The following is a 23,848-nucleotide window of genomic DNA, read 5'->3' on the forward strand; positions in this document are numbered from 1 at the left end:
TATGCAAAAGGATGCTATGAATAAAGATGCATTAAGATTCAGTCTAAACCTTAGGCTTAATCCTAGTCTAGTTAGTCTAATCTTAAACTGATTTTTAGCCAAAAAACTGTAGATAAATGAAAATTGATGGCCTGGATGTACTTAAACAAAGTTGACCTGCTGCTTGTTTTATGCTTATGCAACCAGCCATGGAGTATTTATTCAAAATAACCTTGTGTTTTTAAAGCTTAAAGTTCTCATTGTTCCTTAAGATTTATTTCGATCACCTTTGTTCCTTCTACTCTGAGCTCAAGAGCCTTGGCCAGTGCTCAGCTTTCCTAATCTACTCAGTTTGTCCCTAGTTAACGGTAAAGAATTGAGCCTCTAATTGACCTTTTGAGTGCTCAGTGGACAAAAATGTGCAAGTGTAAGAGGCAGAACTTGTGTGGAAGATGAGCTTAGATCTGTCTTCTTATGATAAACCAACACTCCGTATTTTTTTGTTACAGACAGGTAGGAGGTGTGTGTGTTGCGTGGGAAAAATCAGCAGTCTCATAGACCATCACAGTGGCATTACAATAGCAATTTCTACAGTCATTTGTGTTCTGCATCCTTCTGCTGAAGCTCTGAGCTGTTAATCTTTAGCCTGTAAACATTGCTTCCTTTTGCACCCATGAGGGGAAGGTAGGAGCTTGCTTTCATCCTCGGTTTGGGGCTGGAATACTGAGGCTCATGCACAAGATGCTTAATAAAACTTCATATAAAATGTCGTTTACCTGCTTCTCAGAGGGTTTTTGAGGTTTAATTAGATTTGTAGTCTTACCTCTTTGATGGCCAAAATGTTATCTGTCTATGCTTTCTCACAGTCTGTCTGGCAGTAGATTGCAGTCCTTGTCACATCTGTTTTGACGGCATGCAGAACTTACGGGTGAGCCGGGTTGCCTGGCTTTAATCATGTATCATAAAGGGGTATAAAACTGTCACATACCTTTGCTAATTATAATGTGCTCTCAATTAATTTTGTAAGTGGAACCTAGCTGAGAGCCCTTCTAACACACAATTTAACATAGTCTTAAGTTGATTTGCTTATTATTCGGGGGGGGTGGAGAACCAGATAAATAATTCTGTAGGAATCTGTGATTCTTGGTTTTTAAGTAGAGCACTGTGTTTTGCAGCTTTCCTTTGGTTTTGATATTCTTTATGACAGACTTGCATACGAGAGAGACTGTTTTTCACTCAGTTTGATGGTTAAGGAGTCTTGACTGTCTTGTAACTTACAACTTCCTTTAAGGATATAATTTCACTACTGCAGTTATTCAGTAGGATGCTGTATGTTAGTCTCCAAATTGTTATTTATCATAATCACAACAGTTGGGAACACTCTTTGTTGACCTGATTCTTTACACATTAAGCATTGTAGAAGTACAGGACTTAGAAGATGGTAGCCTGCATTTCTGTTTTCCAGCATCTTTAGCAATGACCCAATAGTTGTCCTTGTTTGGCAACAGGCAGGCAAAGCACTTGCCCAGAACAATTTCTCTCTTTCTCTTCTCTCTCCCTTCTGATCCAAAATATTTTTGTGTCATAACCTGCAGCTTTTGTTGTTTTGTAAATGCTCTTAATAGTGTTCACGTAGCATCCATACCATCTAAGTACTAACCATAGAATAGCTGATACTCTTGAAGCCTTTTTCTATGATCTCTCTTCCCAGTCTTATGTTATAGGCACAATTTGGTTTGATGTCAGTGAGTTTACCCATATGTTTTTCCAACCTTTAGCATTTTTGCACAGACCTTGAAGTCTCTATATTTCTTTTAATTGTTTGAAAATGCACCTGCCTGGAAAGCAGGGAGTGGCAAGGTAGAAAACTCTATAGAATTTGGGGTTTGTACAGCAAATTTTTAGAGCTGTTTTTAAAAGCAGTCATGTTTGATTCAGAATCTCTCTGATACAAATTGGGCAGCTGCATAGTCCCTAGGGACTGCCACTTTACTTCCAGCAGGAAATGTGACTTGATGACTTGTATCAAGACAGGAAGATCAGAGCTTCAGCTAACAGCAAAGGCCACAGCAGGAGCCTTCTGCAGCTGTTTTAAAGGCAGAAGTGATGGTGTGACATGGATGTGTACACTCAACTAAAATAATCCAGAAAAAAACTCCCACTGTTCGACATTTCTTTAGGTGAAACAACAGCTCCGTTGTTGCATTTTAGCTATACAATGGCATAAAAAATTTCAATGGCTTCATCGTGCTTCTCATTGGGAAATGTTTTACCTGTCTCTTGAAAGAACATTTTAATTACTTTTCTTATAACATGTGTCACTTTTTATTTTTTCAACATGGACAAAGGTGCAAGAAAGTGAGGAGAGGAACAAAACAATCTTGCAGCTCTTGCTGTGCCCCATGAGACTTTGCTTCTTTAATCTTGGAAGTCTGGTCCATCATGGTTACTGAAAATTAGATAATTGACTCATGGCACCACAGAAAGCCTTTGCTTACTCAAGAACCTCAATGATTATTCTTTTTTTTATTTGCCCTCCTAAAGCACTGGAATTTTTTTCTTCCCAAGTGGATGTTTTTTGTGCCCACCTTCAGTTCTTTCTGGATCTGTAAACTAACCTTGGAGTCTTTGGCCTGTAGTTTGTGCTTGCTTTGCTCTAATGAGGACTTTCCCTAACTCCCTCTCTGCCCTCATTTTTCTGAATTACTTCTCTCCTATCCTTATTTGAGACATTGAGACTCCCACTGTGATGACTGAAGAACTATATTCCCTCTCTGTTGAACTGACAATCCAGAATACTGCCTCTACTCTTACTGATTTTCTAATGCTTGTTCTGTAATCAGGTATTCGAGTGATCACCAGAAAAAGATAAGGGATAATCTGAAATCGTCTTACCCATCTGGGCAGAATGCCTGCTTTTGTGTTTAATAGCTCTGACTATTTCACTTCTTGTTTTTGCTTTGTCATTTTCTGTTCACCCTTGTTCTTTATTCTATGTGGACTTTGTCTTTAAAGGGTGCTTTGGTAGAAATGCCTTCAGTAAAATGCTTCACATCTTGAAATTGCTCCTTTGCAGGTGACTCTACAGAGCTGCTTCCTTACAGAAACTGCTGTATATTGGTTTGGCGTAGGGAATAAAGTAGCAAATTGTCTGGGATAGCTGGTAAACCAGTGCCAGGTTTTCAAGCTCATGGATACTGTGATGAACCAGGCTGCAGAAATAGCTAAGCTGACGTACTGTGACAGTCTGAATGGATCCAATGCCTCATGGTGCCGTAATATCTGGGGATATCTGGGGCAGACAGTCTCAGCTCTGTCACGGCAGACCTGGGGAACAATACCTTTTGGAAAGAGTTTACAGCCAATGCTTGCACTTGTGCCAGTGACCTCGATTGCAACAACTGTTTCAATGGCCCACTCACAAACCACCTCACTAAGTCAGAATCATATTCATGAGTGCCAAGTGAATATCAACAAGATCAGCATTATTTAGGGCCTGACTTTTAACAAGTGCTGCGTTGCGTATGTCGTGGAGATTGGTGGATGGCCTCTCAAATTGACCCAGTATCATCAAAGCAGGAGATATCTAGAGGGGGCGAGGGAGATGAAGTGGCTGCATTGCTCATCTTGCATCTAATATTAGTATTTATTGTAATAATAGCCAAGCCACGCAAGGTGAGGCTTTTAAAGGGTAAAAAGTGGAAATGAGGCAGTTGGCAGGTTTTGGGAAAGGAAGGATGAGATTACAGCAGTAAAATAACATAGTCATTCAGTGATTAATGAGTAGTACAGTAGAATAAAATCAAAGAGAGTTTGAGTACAAATAAAGCTAAATAAGCGTCTTTGATTCTCAGATGGATAAAATGAATCTCTAAAGAAGAACTTGAAGAAAAGTTGGTTGTGTACTCTGGAAGTGCTATTCCACAGATGTGGTGGGAAAGACAGTGTGTGTGAAAACTGCATCATTGCCAGGGCAGATGGATGAGAGACGAATAGATTGGATAGCTGGGGAGAGGGAGTTATGCAAAGTATTGACAGGAAGGAATAGGTGGCTAGACTTAAAAGGCTGGATAAAGAACGGTCAGTGAAGGGCCCTGGAAACTGCAATGATGCCATAATGCTGCTGTCGTTGTTTCAAATATGAAATGGACAGCTGTGTGTTTAAGTTTTTGATATTGCAAACTAAATACTCCCGAGAGGGGGAAGATAGTGATGACAAGGAAATAAATTGAGAAAGCATGTGGAAAAAGTCTGATGTTCAGGCAGAAGGAAGCAGATAAAGAAAGAACGATGGAGAAAAAGGGACAAGGTGTGGAAGTCCTCTCTATGTAAAACCTTTGTCCTCACTTCTGAGTCTTGCATTTCAAAATAGTGATGTTCCAAACCACTGGTACAGGATTTTTGCTCTAGCACATCTGTGCTGTTAGGTCACCTCCTAGCACCTCAGTGAGGCTCTGAAACCAGTCTTTGGCCTCAGGATGAGTATTGGAGAAGTCGTTTTCTGGAGCCTTTTTAACCCCAGTGAGCTTGATGAACATCTGAGGTAGGTACTGGCCAGCTAAGAGTCTACTACAATCAGTTTCTGTTCAAAATCATCTTTGCTTTTAGTTTTACCTTGTTTTATCTTCTATCCTTACTCCGTTTCCTTTTTACTCAAGCAGCACAGGTAGTTTAAACTTTTGGAGAAAAGAGGAAAAGCCTGTTCTGAAACAAATACACAAAAAGTCTTTTTGAAGATCTACTTGCTTATCTGTAAAAACTTGTTCTTACTTCTTGTCCCCCAAAATACTGCAGGGCTGGTTCTAGGACAAGAATTCGCTAAGCTTGTTCGCTCGAAGACCACCCCTATGCCAGCTATTTTTTGCCTCAGAAAGGACTCTCTTCTCTCACATTAACTGCATCTTTCTGTGAGCAGCAAGGCAAATAAGGATTTGTTTCAAATGCATTTGTGCCATAATACACAAATGTGTCCTATTTCCCCATAATCATCAGCAAAATAAGTCCAGCTCCTTCTCCTCAGTGCTCATCATCACTATAATACCCTAAGGTCCTCCCTACAACCCCTAAACAATCAGAATAGTTTACAGTGCAGCAACACTGTTGAGCTTCCTTATGGGTATAATTTGGAAGCATGGTTTCTGTTGGTGAGCACTAAGAATGAACAGTGCAGCATTAAGCTGGCTCCTCTTGTTCTTCAAGGATCCAGGAATGAATAGTAAGTAATGATCCTCTTCCAGTCTGAATGTGAAGCACAGTGAGCATCATTCTTATTTGCTCTTTCAGAATATAAGAGATGTATTTGTGTCTTTCTTAAGCTGATCAGCTCCAGCTCTCAGGAGTTGATCTGCTTCTCTTTGGAATGAGTGTCACCATCAAATAACAGGAGTAGAAGGTATAGAGATGAAAATCAGAAAGCACAGACTGAAGCCTGGGTGGTGCTTTTAAGGTAATCGGTGGGAGAAATGAAGTGCCACAACAAATGGACCAAAGTGTTTGCTGTTGTATCAGGTCGGCAGGTGAAAGTCAGGCTCTAGGTATGTTCCATTGTCCTTGACCATCCAGAAAGCTGTGTTCATCCCTACTGAGACAGAAGGTACTATGCCTTAACATTCATTTCATCACTTTTGGAGCAGCTTGTTGTTGAGCATGCGCAGTGTGTGGTTGGTTGCCAAGGTCAGTAGAGTAAGCCACAAAAAGGAGAGGAAATAACTCAATAGTCAAGCTGTGCACCTGGAGGCAGTGTGGTCAGAGCACAGCGATTCTCGTACATAATTGTGTCTGTATGGCAGCAGAGATTCCTCCTTGAAGGGCCGCATGTCTCTTCCAGGTCAGATAAGTAGGCACTGGCTATGCACCCAGCCTATGTAAATCAAAGCCCCTCTTAGCCAAGCCCTTCAAAGCCGTAGCTGGCTGGCCTCCCAGCCTCCCCAGCATCGCCACTGACACAGATGGGCAGAGCTAGCTTTCCCAAGGGTACTCATTTCCCCCTTGAGCACCCAGATCCTTCTTTCTCCCTTTTTATTGTATCTAATAACTTGTGGATAGTTCTTTGGTTAGCTAATAAATACTTCTAACACCAATTCTTTTTTCTTCTTTTTGGTCCCTCAAGGGACAGCCATTTGTTATTCAAAGCCCAAGGTACTTGACAGAGTAGCAATGCAGAAGCCCCCAGGCTTCGAAAGCTGTCTGTGCTGTGCCATTGTTACGCCTAGGAATGATTCCCATCCTCAATGCCTGATAAGCCTGAGGTGGAAAGAGCTGAGTGGAGAAGAATGCAGCATTCCAGATTCCTGAAGGGTGCTGAGAGGCAACCGTCAGTGATGGGAGGCAACCATCTGTGCTGTGACTGGAGGAGTTTCTCTCTCACCTGCTCATCAGGGCCTTTCAGGATCAGCACTTTGCTTCCAGCTTTGTCTGACTCCTTTTAATAAAACCAGCCTCCTATGTGTGAAAGGAAGGCATCTCCCTTTGTTGAGTTGTGCTCAGAAGTGTCCAGGATAGTTTTGTTTTGAGGCCTCGGAACTGCTCCTTAAGCTCTAAAACTAACCCTGGGAATTGGTGTGTCTCAGATTTATTGCCTTGTGAGCGTATGCTCTGAGGAGAACCTTGGTTCCTTGCTTTTCAGTTGCATCCAAAGAGTGACATAATTTACTGATCCATTAAGTCTGTCAGTGTCATCAAGCCTACTGCCTGCTGCTGTGCTTGTAAAGTCTCCAGTTTGGCATCAGTGCTGCTTAATCTTCTCTTGGTGATCTAATGTTTCACCAGGAGACCAGCTGTGTACTACAGATTAGTGTATTCTCTGCCTAGTGCACCCATGTTCTAATCTCAGTGCTGGTCATCATGGCACTGCATTGCTTACCTTCCTGATCGTGGGTACCAGCATGAGCACCAGTACCTTCAGCACACATCCTGGTGCTGATGCTGAGCCTCTGGACATCTCTTCTTCCTCTTGACATTCTGTGGCGTGTTTTTCTGATTTTGAGCCTGGCAGAAAAGTGCACTTTGGAGTCTCAGGAGATTCCTTCCACTTTACTTAGCATGCTGTCAGGGAAAAATTATGTTCCCAGTCTAGCTGCAGTGATGGATCTCTTTGGGTAAGGAAGCATTGAGTTCTGACTCTCCTCAGCTCTCCAGCCCTATTTGCTAGCCTTCCAGGGAGTTCATTGCTTAATGAAAACCATTTTCCCTGGCCCTTTCTCAGCCAAGATCAATGTCATCACACGATGAGAAATGGCATACAATTAGACTTTTCCCTTGAGATATCCCTCAGAATTACATGCCACCTGGACACCAAGCTTCCTTCAGGCATGATGCAGAAAATTTTTCTGTTCTATCTATCATTAACCTTCTGCAGGGGCTTGGGTGAAATGTCATTTTCTGGTACTCTTCCACCTTGAACATAGTGCAGGATGGTACCACACTGTTACCAACTCTACCTTTCTTTCTGGGTAAAACTTCAGTAACTGGCACTGCCTCTTTCTTGGGCTCCCTTGGCTAAACAGATTGATTCTTCAAGGATGGTAAAGAGCATCTGACACTGTTGGGGGTGTGCGTCTTGTCTCCCCTGTGACTGAAGAACTGGGCACCAAAGCAATCATCCCACGTTATTCAGTATTCTGCCTCCATCAATTTACAGACTTTTTTGGAAACAGTTATTTTATAATATCCAGCACTCATTTCCAGGAATGATATTTGCTCTTAGTGCAGCCCCTGATAAAGAAGCAGAAACCATTCATTGCTTGGCAGACGCTCAAGTCGTCTTCCCACTCAAGCAGGATATCTGACAGACCATCCTTCCAGGAGTTTTCTGAAGATTCGTAGACCTTTCCAGATGCCTAGTTTAGAATTTCAACTGTATCTCAAGGAAATGAGATTTGTATTTTTAGGCATGAAGAAAAAAAAAAAAAAAATTAGCTTCAATATTATCTACTTTCCTGGGCACATGCTGGAGCTGTGATGCGTGTTTCAACGTGGTGGTAGGCAAATGCATAGCGGTTGTTGTTGAGAATAGTTTGAGAATAATTTCCACTTGGAGTTTAAACCTCTCCTTGCTCATCTTCTGGCTTGTACCTCATATTTGAAGGCAACTGATTCATTACTGCACCTTTTGGTGAAACTGGATAAACTGTGGAGTACACAGTATCTGTGGGGTTAATATGGCAAAGCTGAGCAGGTGAGTTTCAACACACCTTTGGTTTGAACATGGTCGACCTGAATCAAACTCAGGAATACTTGTGGAAGACAGCACAAATCAATAATATTTATGCAGCACTACAATTAAGGGGGGTGGGAAAAAAGGTTTTTAAAATAGTCTCAAATTACCTCCTTGTAAACCTTTGAGGCCAACAATACTTTCTGTGCATCTATCGCTACTTTGATTCACATATGTCTTCACATATTTACTTAGCAACAACTATGTGCTCACCACAGTGAGGTTTCAGGATCTTCCAGCAAAATTAGTTTTCTTTCCCCCTTTTATCCCAGTTATCCAAAACCATTGATTTGCAATTATACGTTTTCAGTCGAATTGCAGCATCAGTAATGGAGGAGGGAGTTCCTGTTGACTGTACCTCTTGACCCAAATTTTGTTTGTACTGAGAGCATAAATTTTCCCTTCATGGAGACTCAGCTGAGCAAAGGGTTGAGCTGGCAGTGAAGAAGAGTTATGTTTTAAGTAAGTTTTATCTTATCATTAATATTCTGTTACTTTGTCTGGGCAGTATATGCATCCTCGTCCTCGTCCCTTTCACACCCGGGACTTTTCTTCCTTTGCCACCGTACACTTTCAGCTATTGTTTGGGATGTTTCTGGCTTCTCTGGTTTTGTTGCTGTTCATATTCTTATTTGTTCCCTTCTCTAATCAAACAAAAACACGCAGACAACCCCTGTTCCTGCCTAAAGCTCAAATGCAGCCAGTGTGTATGTAATTAGCCATACATGTATTCCTCATCCTTCAAGTAACCCACCAGACGTGACAAACCCAACCCTTGTGTCCTTCATCACTTTACATCTTCACACCAACTGCTTGCTTTCTCCAGCTTACTTGGCCAATTAGGCTGCTGTTGTATTGAGACAGAGAACTGGATGCTGGGCATCTGCTTATTTTCTTGTTTTTGTAGTGGAGATAGAGCAACAAGGAGGCAGATAAAGACAGGAACAGGTTGGCATATAGGAAGAAAGGTCATCACTGCCTTTGGATTGTATTTCCTTCATCAAAAATCACTTTTACCTTCTCACGTGGAAGGAGTTAGGGTGAAGATGCAGCATTCCTCTTTGTTGTCTCCCTGTACTTTGAGGTGTTAGAGGTAGGACAACTATACATAACACTTGTGGCCTCTCCTGCTGTTTCTGGGGTTGGTGATGACAATAGAGAAGCCCTGGCGCACAGAAGGGCGCTTGGAGCTGCTGCAAGCAGGGAGATGGAAAATGACAAGGCAGTTCAAAGTAACAGGTATGTGTGATTTCTCCTGCCAGCGCTGCCTTTCTCTCTCACAGCCCAATTAACAGGGGTCACAGAGCACTGATTAGCTGCCTTGGCGGTTTGTGAACATAAAACAGTGAGAAACCCAGGGTGAATGGGGGAGAGAAGATCAAATAGACACTTATCTCAGCACTCCTGACTGTCCCCAGCATTTGCCAGCCAAAGGGAAGAGCCTTTTCAGACCTGGCTGATATGGGACAGTGCTCTATCAGTTCCAGTATCTCTTCTTCTTTTCTGTCTTCTCTCACCAAAACAACAAACAAGTCACTCTCAGCTGTTATGTTGAGCAAAGGGCGACTGCTAGACAAAAGCAGAATCATGGGAAAAGCATGGACTATGGGCAGCTGAAGAAAGCTAAAGTATGCCCTATTGCCATATTGGCTCGTGAGGTGAGTTCAGTTCTTACATTTGGCTTCCTCTTTGAGGGAGCAGACCTACTGCCTCATGGTTCTCACATGAGGGAAATGAGTCTATACGAGACAGAAGGCAGCACACATTGGTTCTCAGCGGGTGAAAGGGCATCTCCATCTAATCCATGCATTGGTGACAGTAGCACTAAAGAGCCCAAGCTGAAAACTTGCCTGGTTTCCAGTTTTTCTGTCATTGCTAGGGTGAGAAGTCTGTGCATGCAGACCTGGAACCTCCCTGGAAGGGTAAGCAGCCGCGGTGACCTTGTGGCTTCTCCTTCTTCCTTTGTGCTCCCTTTTTTTGGGGTAGCAAAGCAACACTCCCACTTCTGCTGTCATGTCCAGGTTAAGTGGCTGCACTTGCTTCTGTCAAGCCAGCACATGCTCCTGTGGTGTGATCCCTTATTAGACTAGACAGCCCACATCAGCTCTCCATTCTCTCAGCCTCCCTGGAGACATTGCCTCGCTCCATAGCTGTTCCTATTCTGCTTCTCTGTGGGATACAGCATGTCTGCCAGCTCACCTTCCAGCTTCTCCAATGTTTATTCCATGGAAGATTGCTCAAGGTAAGATGGAAGAAGATGTGGAGCAGGACTGGAATGGTCTTAGCTACTGACAGCCTTGGTTTCTCTGAGCTAAGTCTCCTCCTAGAATCACAGAATGTTCCAAGTTGGAAGGGACCCATAAAGATAATCAAATCTGACTTGTAGCTCCACATGGCACCACCAAAAATCAGACCATATGTCTGATGAGCTCTGTCCAGACGCTCCTTGGACTCCAGCAGCTTGGGTCTCTGGCCATTGCCTTGGGGAGCCTGTTCCATGCCCACCGCCCTCTGGTGCAGAACCTTTTCCTGATATCCAGTCTTGAACACGAGCAGTTTAGGAATTCACCTGGGAGGATGGTAGATTCTGTTGTATCCGACACTGCCAATTAGATTTCTTTTGTAAGATCAAGCAGCCCTTCTGCTGGAGAACCTCCTGTCCTAACTTTGTGTTGCTATGCTGGAGGAAAGGCCCTAAATTACGCCAGAATCCTGTTGTCTCCACTAAGCATTTCTACAGCCTGTTCGTTCTGGTGGTCTCAGTGCCACATTTGAGCTCTGGAGAAAGGTTGTAGGATGGGCAAGTGAGTGGTAGGGAACAGGAATTTCTGGGGTGCTGACTTTACTCTGCTGTCCTCAACTTCTGTGAGAGTCTTAGCTGTATCTTTTAGGGATGTGGAAATCTCCCATGACCTGTGTTTCAGACTGCTCAGTCCAGCAGTTTGACCAGACCACTTTTTACTAACTGGCTATTTTTTGTTCTTATGGTTTCAAATAAAACCATGGCTGTAAAGTAGAAATAATGTCTTCCCATGTCACTCATGCAAAGGTGAAGATAGAGATCAGAGCACTTTGATTCTTTTATTTTCTCTTTCCTCTTCTTCACTACCAACACTCCTGAATGGCCACACAGGTATGCCATAGAATTGCTTGGGGTTTGGGCAGTGCCTGCATTCAGAAAACTTGTTCTAGCTGAAAGTGAAGCAAAGCAGGCAAGCCTGTATATGCGTAGTGTTGGACTCCTATGCCAGCAATCTTTGCTCTCTTTCTGACTGTGGGAGTATGAACTTCACTCTGGAGGTCTGTCCAATTTTTTTATTTTCCCTGTTTTATGGTCTTATTCAGGGTCCAATAATGTAAAATGTCCTCCTTTCCTTTGTAGCCCCATGTAGGTCAGCTGGTTTTCTCATGGTACGATAACAAGGAAAAGCAGGGCAAGGCTAGGAGTTTGTTTCCTCTCTCCCAGGGCTCTGCGAAGAGCTTGCTGTCACCAATTTGGTGAGGCCAGGAGTTACTTCTTCCCTCATGACTGGTCCTGGCTGGAATTCAAGGTCAGTCCCCACCAGCAACGCAGGAAGCTGCTGGCTGGATTGGAAACAAAACATGGGCGTTAAAGCTTGAGGTCATGATTCATGGATCTCCTGCTCCTCGGTCATTTTGCTCTGCTGCAGTGAAGTGCTCAGAGGGGAGGCCTTTCAAGGTGCTTGTTGCCCTTGAGCTTCTGCCAGGCTGATCACAAGTTGGCCCACGGTCTGAAGAATACACGCTTCGTGTTGGCTTGCACACCTTCTGAGTGAGACGCGCACAGAGGGCTTGGAAAGAAATAGGCAATATTCCAATCTGACCCTTTCTTTCATCCCCAATGGATGAGGTAGTGTCTTTTTTTTTTCCCCTGCATCGTGCCTGACTGAGTTTCTGAGTAAGGTAAGTGGTTTGAAGGTAAAGTGCAAGCTGGTCCATAAGCCTTCCTCCCCCGCCACAGATAAGAAAGCTCATTAATACAGTAAAAAAAAAAGTCTCCATTGTTACATGAGAGCTCAAGGTCAGGCTGGTAGTACTAACTCATATTGCTTCTGAGGTCAGCCTAAGCTTTCTCTTTCTGACAAGCCAGGATAGATTGATCATGGGGGCCCTTACATTATTTTTTCTTCTGAAATAGGCTTTGCTTCTCCTGACCCTGTTAATGATGTTTGACTGAGGTCATCCCAGCAAACCCTGAATCCTTCCCATTACCTTCTACTGGGCTTGCCTTTGTGCCGAAGCATTGTGTGCCTGTTAAGAATTAAGCTTTCCTGATCTCTGCTGCAGCAAAGGAGCTGTCTTCTGTGCGGGGGGAAATATCTTGAATGCCATCTGTCAATTAATGCTCTCATTAGCACCTGAGTGACTCCCAACACCAAGCTGGTGCCTTCTTGCCAATTCAGAACTTAAAAGGTGCCAGCCCATAAGGTGAAATATCTTCAGTCCATAAAATTAATTCCATGATAAAACATCTGTTCTGATGAGACCTTGATTTTTCTTGTTTCTTTTAACTGAGAGATCACAGAGGCAAAAAAAATTAAAATAATCCTGTTTACTATGAATTCGGTGCCCAAAAAGTCTATTTTCATCTTGTAAATGCAACAGTTATGGTGGGTGGCTGAGAGAATCCAAGTCTTTTTCAGCTTTTAAAGCTTTTACCAGATAGAGATATCACTTCTGTTATTTTTCTTACTGGCTAACTCTGCAAAAGGAAATACAAGAGTAATTCTGTACCTGTTTAAATACTCTTTGGGGGTAAAAAATTGAGCTCTCCCAGTCTTGCTTTCCTTTTCCTTCTCACAGACTACTTTGAAGATGTCCTCAGTGTCAGAGGAGGTCTATAATTGTTCATGCTGTCTGTCATCCTCTGGTTTGGTCAGGGTCCTTGGTTTTAATTTTGGGCGCAGAATGCACTCTCTGGGATAAGATGTAGGTCAGGCTTACCATTTTACCAGCCCTTGTAGCTTAAGTGTGTTCCAGTATTTACTCTCCCATTGCATTTTGTAAATTAAATGGAAGGAGACTTAGAACCCTGTCAACGCGATAGATATCCTAGCTAGTGGTCCTGGCAATTATTCAGCATCTGAACTTTCACAAGGCTTATCTATGTGTGCCAGCAGTATCTGAGCATTGGTGAGAGATTTTTGTCTCCAGTGTTTCCAACCCCTTATCCTAATGTTTCTTTTAATCCAATATTTACTCTCACAGGCTTGGCGTTTTTGTGTGTGCTTTTTTTAAAGTTTTGTTGTTGTTGTTGTTGTTGTTTTAATTGGAGTGGTGAGGGGGAGCTTGTAACAAAGTTGGCAGCAGTTGACCGCATAGGGAAGTATGCTGTGACAGTAATTCCATACTTGGGCCATGGCACCCTGCCTGCGGGAAGTGCAGATTGACACAAGGACTCTCTTACTGAATCAGTGTTTGTTTTTGCTTTCTTTTTTTTTTTTTTTTTTTTTTTTGGCTTGATTTTGTTTACAGTTTCCCAGCCAAGATTTGATGTACTCTGGAGACTTTAAAACTAAAGAGCACAAGTGGCTCTGCTTCCTTTTGAGATGAGGATTTAAAACAAAAACAACAAACCAAACAAATAAGTGTAGGTGTGTATTTCCAGCCCTACTCTTATTGGATTCACTCAAAAGAGATTTCACATTGAGTTTGCCCTACAGGGTTCCCTTGGGACTGGGGTCCGTGGGGGCAGCTATCTTCTCCCAGCTGAGCTCACCAGGAGCTCCAAATTAATTTTTCTCTGCATCACGTCAGCCCTGTGAAATGTTTACTCTGTCCTTTGGCAGTGTCCAAAGGCAGCTCTGCAGGAAGCATGTATGCACTGGGAAGGGGCTTGCTCCGCAACTGTCCTCACTGTCTTTCTGACAGCAAAGCGTCGCCCAATGCATCAAAACCCCAGGCAATGGGAAGGGTGCCTTGGGGAGCGGGATGAGCTCCAGCAGTGGCAGACTGCTGGATTGGGATGGCCGGGTGGAGGATGGAGTGCTCAGCTCCCATTTCCTGGAGAAACCTCCCTCTTCTGGGAGGGAGCTGGTCGGCAGATGGCTGAGCTGCAGCACTGGGCTCTCTGGGGGTGTATAATTTCTCCGACTGTTCTGGACGCTGATACCCATGTTGGGGGGAGCCCCTCCTTAGACTTGCTCGTGCCGTCTTTATGCCCTGATTTTTTTGCAGCTGCTGCTAAAGATCACAGGCAACTTGAGCCAAAGCCTCGCTAGTACTCTTGTGGATTGTCTGCAGTTATTTCTCCCCTTTGACACTGATGTGCTAGGTCACGTCCTTCCCTGTGCCCCAGATTTCTTTTTATGTGCACAGAGGTCCATGAGGTATGATTAAAATTTTCAACCACAGGTACAATTCAGCTTGACCTCTCTGCTAATCATTGCAAAAAAAAGGTAGGGACCTCTGACAACAGCCCAGGGGGTTCAGAGCACAGTCAGGGATGAAAAATTACATTGGGCTCATGAGAGAAATCAGCTGCATCCACTTGGGACGTATCGTGTAGATAGTCATGTATTATACCACCACTTCCCCACTACAGCTATCCAAATTGCTTTGCATGTTGGGTGGCAGCTTCAGAGCAGAGAGATTATAACAAGTGAGGGAAACTGCCTTGGTTTTCTGAAATATTAAAGGTGCTGCAGCTAGTGAAGTTGGGATGGGGAAGAAGACTTACTGTAGGAAGGAAGAAGTTTCACAGTCTCAGAGTGCTCTAAGATAATGAACTCTTCTGACCTTTTGTAGATGATTTCTACAACAGTTTTCTTTTGCTAATGAACTGTATGGGAGAAGCTTTTGCTGCGTGGCAGTGGAAGGGAGAAGGGTGAGAAATGGTGACAATCACCGTGTGCCATGGGCTCTCTCTTGAACAGTTTCTGGGAGCCCCAGCTTACTTTCAGTGAAGAGCTGATTTTCCTTTGGATACTTGTCCTGAAGCAGAATGTGTCTGTGCATCGATTCACTCCCACATGTTATTTTTAGAGAAAAGAAAGGACGTTTGTCACTTAACGTTGCTTCTGTTGGTTGAGTGCTGTTACAAGTCTCAGTGATGCTGAGAAGCTTGGAAGAAGAGGTATCTCTATCTCAACTCTTCTTGCCTACAAGAAAGGTTTTTGGAGATTCTCAACTGCAGCAGAGATGCCCTAGGACTGCCAAACATGCAGATGTGTCTCTGTCTTATTTAGAGCTTTAAAGAAAGGTATTTGACAACTGCATCCAGGCTGTTCCTCTCCAGGACCTTGTCTCTCTGATTCTTGGGTTCTGATTTTATAGCTACTGCTAAATGATTAGTCTGAAGCATTTATGTCTTAATGGGGAAGAACTCCAAGGTGTGAGGTCTCACAGTTGGCTATGCTCTCTGTAGATTTTCTCGTTCAGTCCAAAGGATCTGTTTCAGAACCTTTTTTCAAAGGGAGATTTAGTGGAGACCAGCCAAGTGGAGACCATAGGTGTGGCAGATAGGTTGAAGACGAGCACCCCATGTTTGTCTGGAGAAAAGAAACCAGACCTCTTGAAGAGGGAAAATATAAATTGGGTAAGATTGAGAGTGATTGGGAATGCCTTGGGACATCTGGTTCCCATCTCTGGTTCTCATTTCTATCCTTATTCAAAGCGACAAATGCACGGTAGCCGTCTTTGAAAATTGATGGGGGTAGGAACTCAGAGTACTCTTGAGAACAGAGCTTGTAATGTATTGGACACTGAGTGGATGGCGGAAATTTCTAGTGTTAGCCACTTATGTGAAAGTCAAACTCAAACCAAATTGGATAAGTCAACAGAGCCAGTCCCCAGAGAGAATGAGAGTTACATAGGCAAAGATTTCAGATGATCTTTTGGAATTGCAGGGCTTCCTGGATCAGTTTTCTTTGAGAGTAACTAAAATGGTAAAGCAAAATCAATGAGCTCATGTGAGTAGTAAGAGTATCTGTCCCTCTTTTTTGGTGAAAGAAAAAATCAGCCAGGAGGCTAACAGGTCAAAATTCTGTTCCCTTTGTTGCTTCTTCCAGGCATCCTATGTCACTACTAGGATCCTGGGAAAAATGTGGAGATTTTTTGGTCAGTTTTACTGTAAATAGACAGATCATCTGTATCAAAGGTAATGAAATAATCTTATGCCTTGAACTCAGATGCTTTTGGAAAGCTTAAATGCTTCCACAATGGACTTAACGTCTGAATATAGGTGTTGGTCTGCTTTTAGAAGAGGATATTCTAGTCACTGCTTCTATTCTGAGAGCTTGAGTTGAATCTTCTTCTTTGTTTTTTTTTTTTTGTTTGTTTGTTTATTTTGTTTTTTAATACATATATGTATTTAAAATGTATGTATTTTTAAGAATACATACATATATATCTGATGGCTTTAGTAAATATCTAGCATTTAAACTTTGTGTGATCAAAGAGCACTCTCACACAAAAAGGCCATAAAGTTGAATCTAGTACCACGCTTCTTGCCAAGTTGAAGTCATTGCTGAAAGTTGGGTTGGAGTATAATGAGGAAGACATTGTGGGAATGCACAGCTACTTAAGGTAAATGCATCGTGCTTGAGTATTTCAGAGAAAAAGCATACTTTCAGTATTTTGTATACTGTAATTAGTACTCGAGACAGAAATCACTTCACAGAGCAGTTCTTCATTGTGTTAACTAAACATCGTACGTGTAGGGGACTGTTTCAAGTTGCATATGTTTGACTGCTGATATTAGTGGGGTGAAACAATTACACTCAGATTGGAAAGACCAGTGATCTGCTTGTGTCATGCAGAGGAAACAACCTCTAGGCTGCAGAAGGCATTAGATCTGGGTATATTCAAGCATCTGTTGTTAAATACAACCAGGAGACTGATAAAACTCATCCGGTGAAAGGAGTTGGCTCTGAGAGGTCAGCTTCCATTTGACGTCAGAAAGAGGCAGGCCGGTGGGGAGCAGTGTGCAGGCTGGTGAGGAGCAAAACATCAATTTCTCTCCATCTGAGGAGGAAGGGAAACACTGCCAGGTGGAATCATGTGGCATCTGTTTCCTTGTTCTTGCAGTCATTGTCCCATCATGGCTGTTGTAAAGAAGTCCAGTCTTGGTTACCAAGTGCGTTAAGTCGCCCTGTCTAATAGGTAACTTCTTATTGACTTCTAACAGTCTTTCACTTGGATCCTACTCCTCTGTCTCGTGCTTAAAAATAATGGCTTTTGTAGTAGTTAGAAATTTCTCGGGCAAATGCAATTCTGTAATGCTGGCACAGTTCCATTAATCATATAGAGCAATGAGTTTGTGCCAAAAACCTATCAAGTTGAGCTGCCTTTTTGAGAGCTGGTGGGAGTGTGTACCCAGTGGTGTTCTTGCCGGCATATGGACTTCCCGTGTGTGCAGGAATGGCCGGGGTACGGGAGGGGGAGATCCCCTTCTCTGTGCTCAGGACTCAATGCTTGCAGACTAAGAAAGACTGGAAAGTCTCGGATGTCAAATTGATATAGATAGATCCTGAGAAAATGTTGTATGTAGGGGCACATGGCCTCACCAGCCATTTTTTTCATACCCTCCCCTTAAATTTTCAGCAGTCAGAATAAGCTCTCCTTAAAATATAGCCAGGAGCTCTTTTAGCTTTAAGTTCCACCAGCAGTCTGTGTCAGATAGGAACATTTATCCTCAACAGATGAGGGTAAGAAATGCATTTCCTTGGATTATGTGGTGAGCTGCTGGCAAAGAAAGGGGGATTTAATGTGGCCCAGCTAGCAAATGAGGAAGATCACTCTAGGGGTAGTGTTTAAGAAGAACTCAAATGTTCAATTTGATCATCTGGCAGACTAGGGAAGAGAATGCAGTGGTCTGAACCCTCACTCAGAAGGCACACTTTACCCCTGTTGGGAGCGAGTATGCTTTGCTGCGTGACAGGTCCTGTGTGTTGGCTGGACCCTGTAGGTGTACTCCAGAGCAACTGGAAGAGTTGGATGGGTGGGAAAAGGAGGCACCTTGGAGTGCAAGGGAGAAGAGAAGAGGGGCCACAACAGGAATATAGGAGGTGTACGGTGGCGAAGTGGAGAGGAAATAGTGGTGGTGGAGACGGTCAGCTACTAAAGTTTCAAGCCACTGAACCAATGCATAGAAAACTATTGAAGGGGCAGAAAGAGGAGCTCGGCTTAGCGATGACAGATATGAGGAGTGACTGGCAAGGTGAAGAGCTGTTTGATTATTCCAGGTGTTTCTGGCATGGCAAACTACATTATGTGTGGGCGTTTGTTTCCCTGGTTAGATCCCAGACATTTCACAGCTACCTGGAGGACATCATCAACTACCGCTGGGAGCTGGAGGAAGGGAAACCCAACCCCTTGCGAGAGTCCACCTTCCAGGAGCTACCACTGCGCACCCGAGTCGAGATCCTGCACCGCCTCTGTGACTACCGGCTCGATGCAGATGATGTCTTTGACCTCCTCAAGGTACGCTGGGCAGTGGGAATGTGGGGACAGAGGAAATGGCCTGGCTGTGGGCCAGATTAGGGAATCTTTTTGGGAAGGATATTTTGAGGCCAGACTCTTGGTGGCAGTGCTATGGGTCAGCAGTTCCACATCTTGTTCCCCAGCTCTCACCCTGCAGAGGATCCAAGTCAATGACGTAGGACTACTCCTGAGGCTCTTGCTCTATGGGGATGTGCTTGTAACATAAAAGTCACCAAGCAAGTTGGCTTCATTAGCTACTCTTTCTGAGATGACTGGATTTGGAGATGCTCCAACTGCAGTGGCGGGGCTGGGCAAGCTGGGGCTGTGTTGCTGAGGGATGGTGTGAGATGAAAGGATAGGACTGAAGTGCATTGGGGGATGGGGGAAGGGTGGTGAAGAGGGGGAGGGAGCTTCTCAAGGCTGTGCATGGCTGTCGCCAGCACTAATTAGACCTTCGCTGTCAGGAGCACCAGAGATGAAATGTTAAAACGAGAGAGGCCATTCAAATTAGAGATGCCAATCTCAATCCCTCCCTGGACGGAGAGCGAACGTCGCCTTCCCCCCAGGAGTAACATTTTCCCAGATCGACCCGGAGGAGCAGCTGTACTGCTGTTGTGGCATGGTGGGAGGGAGGGAGGTGTTTGCGGAGGGGTGTCATCATGTTTTGTGTGACAGTGTGGCTGCTTTTCAACTTGTCACCGTCTGGCGGGGGGCTCCCCGTGGGTGCAGGGCTTGGACGCTGACAGCCTCCGTGTGGAGCCGCTGGGTGAAGACAGCAGCGGGGCTCTGTACTGGTATTTCTATGGCACACGGATGTACAAGGAGGACCCAGTGCAGGCGAAAACCAACGGAGAGCTGGCTCCGGACAGGTAACGGATACTCAAATGCCCCTATGCCCAGGGCGTGGTGGGAGGGGGACAGCGCAGCCAGCCTGACCAGAGGGGGATCCGCCTGACTGCTGTTGTCACGGGAGGGGGTGGCTGGGAATGCAGGGCTGCAGCAGCACAGGGCAAGCATGAAGTTGCCAAGCAGACTGCGAGCTGTCCTGTGTGGCACAATGTGCCGGAGCCAGCCTGCAGCCTTTGTGGCACCAGCAGAGCCTGCTGCTGAGCGATGCCGCCCGCCCCACCACATTCCTTGCTGGCTGCCCCGCACCGTGCCGGCGGCTCCCAGAGCAAGCTCTCAGCAAGGGGGAAACCCTCATCTTCTTTTCCTCTCCATCCTGTGGCTGCTCTGATTTAATCCCTCCTTTGCTTTGGTTCCTCACAGCTGTTCCAATATCCCTGCCTTTCTCTGTCCCCGCCAGCCACAGTTCCCGTGCTCAGCAAATATTTCATGGTGTTTTTGCCATTCTGCAGGGGATGTGGGGGACAGACAAATACTCCAAACGTTCCTGGGAAAACAGGCAAGAGACGAGGGCGACCCCCAAAGCGGAAAAAACTACTGGAGGAAAATCTGCTGAGGTATGGAAAGGTTCCTGCAAGAGATGTGGGATGCATGTGTTCCCAGAGGAAAGTCTCTCTGATACTTCTTGCAATTAATAATATAATGTGCTTCTGGGGTTCCTCTGGTAAGTATGTATATGTCATGCAACCATAATTTCAGTGCATCTCTGAAGTGAAGCAAGCTCAGGCTTGGTGGATGCTTTGATCACTTTCCAAAGAAAATTCTGACTGAGCTGGAAGCCAAGCTTGGTGAAACACTGGGTATCGCTCTTCCAGCTGCCTCAGTTCTAATGCAGTTCCTCTGTGCAGTGTTAGGGGATATGGTCTTGATAAGGAGTACATTGACTCACTGCGCAGTGCTTGAAGCCAAAATCTTAGCCACTTGAGTTCGTGCACATTTTGGGGTACTTCCCTTGAGTATTGAAATACTGCCCTGCATCCCTCACTTCTTCAAATTTTTCAAAGCTGTGATAAATGTATATATGTGTAGATATGTATGTGTGTGTCCATAAACATATGTATTTAAAAAGAGTAGGTTTTTTTCCATGGTTTTCTCTGCACTGAATCACTGCTGCAACCTCATTCTTCTCTTCAGAAGCAGTGTTTCAGTGATGTGAAGTAATGCATTTATTGTATAACTCCTTCTCTTTCTTTTTGGTAGGGAGAAGGCAGAAGAGAACTTGCTAATCCGTGAGACTCAGATAAGAAATGGTAAAGAGATTTTTGTGGGGTCGCAGTTGATATGATCAGCTAACACAGCTTTTAAATTATCAAAGCCTGTGGAGATGCCTTTCTTGGGAAAGGGAGAGTCTGTCTGTCAGTGGTCTGACTAAGTCTGGAAGGAGGGTTAGCGTTACAGGCTGCCTTGCAGCTGGGAGCCTGAGCACCTGACTGCTTCCTATCTTATTGTGGATTAGCTTGGGATGAAGAGATGTAACTTATTGGGTTACATGAGGCCTTAGGGGCCTACCTTCTCACTCAAGTTGATGGAAACGGGCTGTGAATGGCCCTTTGCCTCTCCAGGGGTGAGCTGAACGCAAGCCCCTGTTTGTAACAAGCACATTTTTTCTTTCATGCCACATGCACGTACTGGGAAGAGAGCGAGGTCGGTGATGCCAAGACAGGGGAGGACCTCCCTGATTCTCCTCACCTCTCCCTCCTGGGGGCTGTTGGTGACTGAGCTCGGTGCTCTTAAGTGCTGACTGGTAGATACCTACCTAAGGGTTAGTGAGGCAAGCAGAAAAAGAGAGTTGGCAACATCATGTGCAACTGAGTCTGAGGGGGCCTGTGCTCATTTGTCATACATGAGAATCCCTAGGCTTCCACATAACTCACAGGCTCAGCCTGCCTATTCCACCACAATAAAAGGCAACTGTGGCATTGTCTTACCGTGCCTCATTCCCTTCTGCTTTTGTGCTCAGATTTCCTGGCTGCTGCTCTGGAGTCAAGAGACAGAGCTGAAGCTACATGCATGAGACACTGTGGGTTTTATCAGATCATTGTTTTCTGGCAAATTGTGCCACTTTAGCTGTGGAGTAATCTTCTGGTGGCACAAAGCAGTGCATTGGTCCTGGCTGCTTTTGAAGCCAATCGGCCACAGGCAGCTGGCAAGGGAAGGGAAATAGAGGGGGCAGACTCGGGGGCAGCACGCAAGTAAGCCCCAGTAGGGTTGGCTGCAATAGCTTGAGGTATTACAGTCTTCAGTCCTCCTCTGCCTCCTTTGGCTCAAGGAGACAGCATCACAAAGCCAGGGTGATGGAAAGTAGTGTGAAGTTGCTCCTTTGCCATCCCAGTTACATGAACGTGAGCTGCAGCTGATGGTGAGTTCAGCTGTGTGCTGGCCTGTGACCTGGAGCTGCCATGGAGTTGAGGTGTGTGACCAAGGGCAGGGGATCAGGGGGAGGCTACAGCTCCCCAGCCTTCCTGGGGGAACCTGATTGATAGCTTGCATATGGGAGCTGCTGACAGTTCAAAACCACATAGGGACCAAGGTCAGGTTCAGAGAGTAAGAGGCTCTGGTTTTTGCATATTTTTATTTTTTCATTGTTAATCTTTTGAAAATGCAGTGAGAAGCTGCATGACATCTTATGGTGGGGTGGCAACTGTTGCTTTTTTTCCAGTAGCCAGTCATTAGCCTGGGTTTTCTTGAAAGCTCCTCAGCCCAAAAGGATTTGAGCCAATCCTCCCCCTCCCCAAAAGCAGTCCACCAACTCTGCCTAGAGAGCATCCTTGGGCAAAAACATGCAAGTTGCAACCCATGAGGCTTCTCTGCTCTGAGTAAACATTTGTGCAGCAGGAACCGCATTGCCTCTTTCCAGGTGGGTGTTCCAACCACTGTGTGAGAGCCTTTCCTTCACCATTAATATTCAAATGTTTCACACAAAGCAGAACGGTCCCGAATGTTTTGGTAGTTGGGACATGCTTCAGAGCGGTGGGAGATCTGCTTCAGATCTGACGCTGGATCAAGCAGGGATGGGATGTGAACTTCTGCAACTTCCCCCTCATCTGGCAGCCCGATGAACCCCGTCCTTCACTTCCTCTTCAGTTCTTTCAAGTGCCTGCAAACAAAACGTTTCATTTGGGTAGAATGGGAGGTTTCATTCACCGCAGCAAAGGTTTGCAGCACTAAAAAAAAAAATAAAAAAAATGTTGGCTTATTTCAAATAACATTCATTTCCAGTGTTTTTATTCTGCTGCCAGACTAAATCAAGCATTTGCATTACTCTATGTCCTGCTCTGGCTGACAGCCTCCGTTACCAGAAACAAATTAAATCCTTTCCTCTGGTATGTCAGAACTGAAACTGGAGAGTGCCACGCTACCAGTACTTCTTCACCTGTGTCATTCCCCTGTCTTGGCATCACTTGCAGTGTTACTAGGGGAGGCAAAAGTACTTCCAGTGGGGCAAGAGTTTTGGGTCTACAGCAGTGACTTTTTGTGCTCATTGATGGTGCTTACACTGCTAGAGCATGTTTCCCTTAGCAGTGACCCTGAACAGTGTCTTTTGCTCTTCCCAAGCCCTGAGAGTAGGAGAAGAGAAGGGATAAAAGTTCTTAGTCGTAACTGCTGTGGAGATAACATTCTTGCATGCTGTTGAAGGGTCCCAAGGGCCAGGCCGTGGGACATGGTGGCTGCTGTGCCAGACGGAAGAGGAATGGAGGCAGGTCACCGAGAGCTTCAGAGAGAGGACTTCCCTTAGAGAGCGGCAGCTCTACAAACTCTTGAGTGAAGACTTCCTGCCGGAGATCTGCAACATGATTGCACAGAAGGTGAGGAGGCATAACATCCTGTTTACCTCTGTCTGGCCACTTCCAAGAGCACGGACATTTGCTGACAGAAGGAGAGCTGACTGTGCAGACATCATCCCATCCTGCTCCCACCTCCAGACTGCAAGCGCCCCGGATATAGGGGCTGTCTAGCTTATCTGCAGGGAGAAAGACTCCCCCTGATGAAGTGGCAGGGCTAGAGATCTGATTCGTGATTGCACATCAGCATTGGTAGGATGGCTGAAGGGGTTACTGTCTTCAGCTGTGTTCTGTGTCCCTTTCTTGCTAGCAGGGAATCTGTCTGCTTTGAACTGCTGCGATTTACTGCCTGGCTTTTCTATGCAAACTGCCTCTGATTTCACTTTTACTGCAGTTTCTCTGCTGGCTCTACTGCAGGGGCAGTTGCTGCTTTGGCTGTCCTCTTTAAGTCTGCTTGAAATAGTATGTCAGAGCCTTCAGACTCTGATGGGTACCATCCGTTAAAGGAATGTTTTCAGATGGG

At 44.9% G+C, this 23,848-nt stretch overlaps 1 protein-coding gene across 2 annotated transcripts in view; it reads left to right on the forward strand.

Annotated features, from left to right (window-relative positions):
- Nucleotides 1-23,848, forward strand: part of LOC122190293 (cat eye syndrome critical region protein 2) — a 91,731-nt gene that overhangs the window by 48,601 nt on the left and 19,282 nt on the right. The window contains exons 3-7 of one of the 2 annotated variants that reach the window (XM_042890167.1): nt 18,454-18,637; nt 19,367-19,506; nt 19,996-20,100; nt 20,744-20,793; nt 23,180-23,349. In XM_042890167.1, coding sequence (XP_042746101.1) covers nt 19,451-19,506; nt 19,996-20,100; nt 20,744-20,793; nt 23,180-23,349 — 381 coding nt within the window. In that variant the 5' untranslated portion in view covers nt 18,454-18,637; nt 19,367-19,450. Of the gene's footprint in view, nt 1-18,453; nt 18,638-19,366; nt 19,507-19,995; nt 20,101-20,743; nt 20,794-23,179; nt 23,350-23,848 lie in introns of those variants that run through there. The other variant, XM_042890168.1, reaches the window with a different exon arrangement.

Source organism: Lagopus leucura, unplaced genomic scaffold (genome assembly GCF_019238085.1).
Source record: "Lagopus leucura isolate 7727_CA_CO unplaced genomic scaffold, USGS_WTPT01 Super-Scaffold_100159, whole genome shotgun sequence".
In the NCBI taxonomy this organism is placed as follows: Eukaryota; Metazoa; Chordata; class Aves; order Galliformes; family Phasianidae; genus Lagopus; species Lagopus leucura.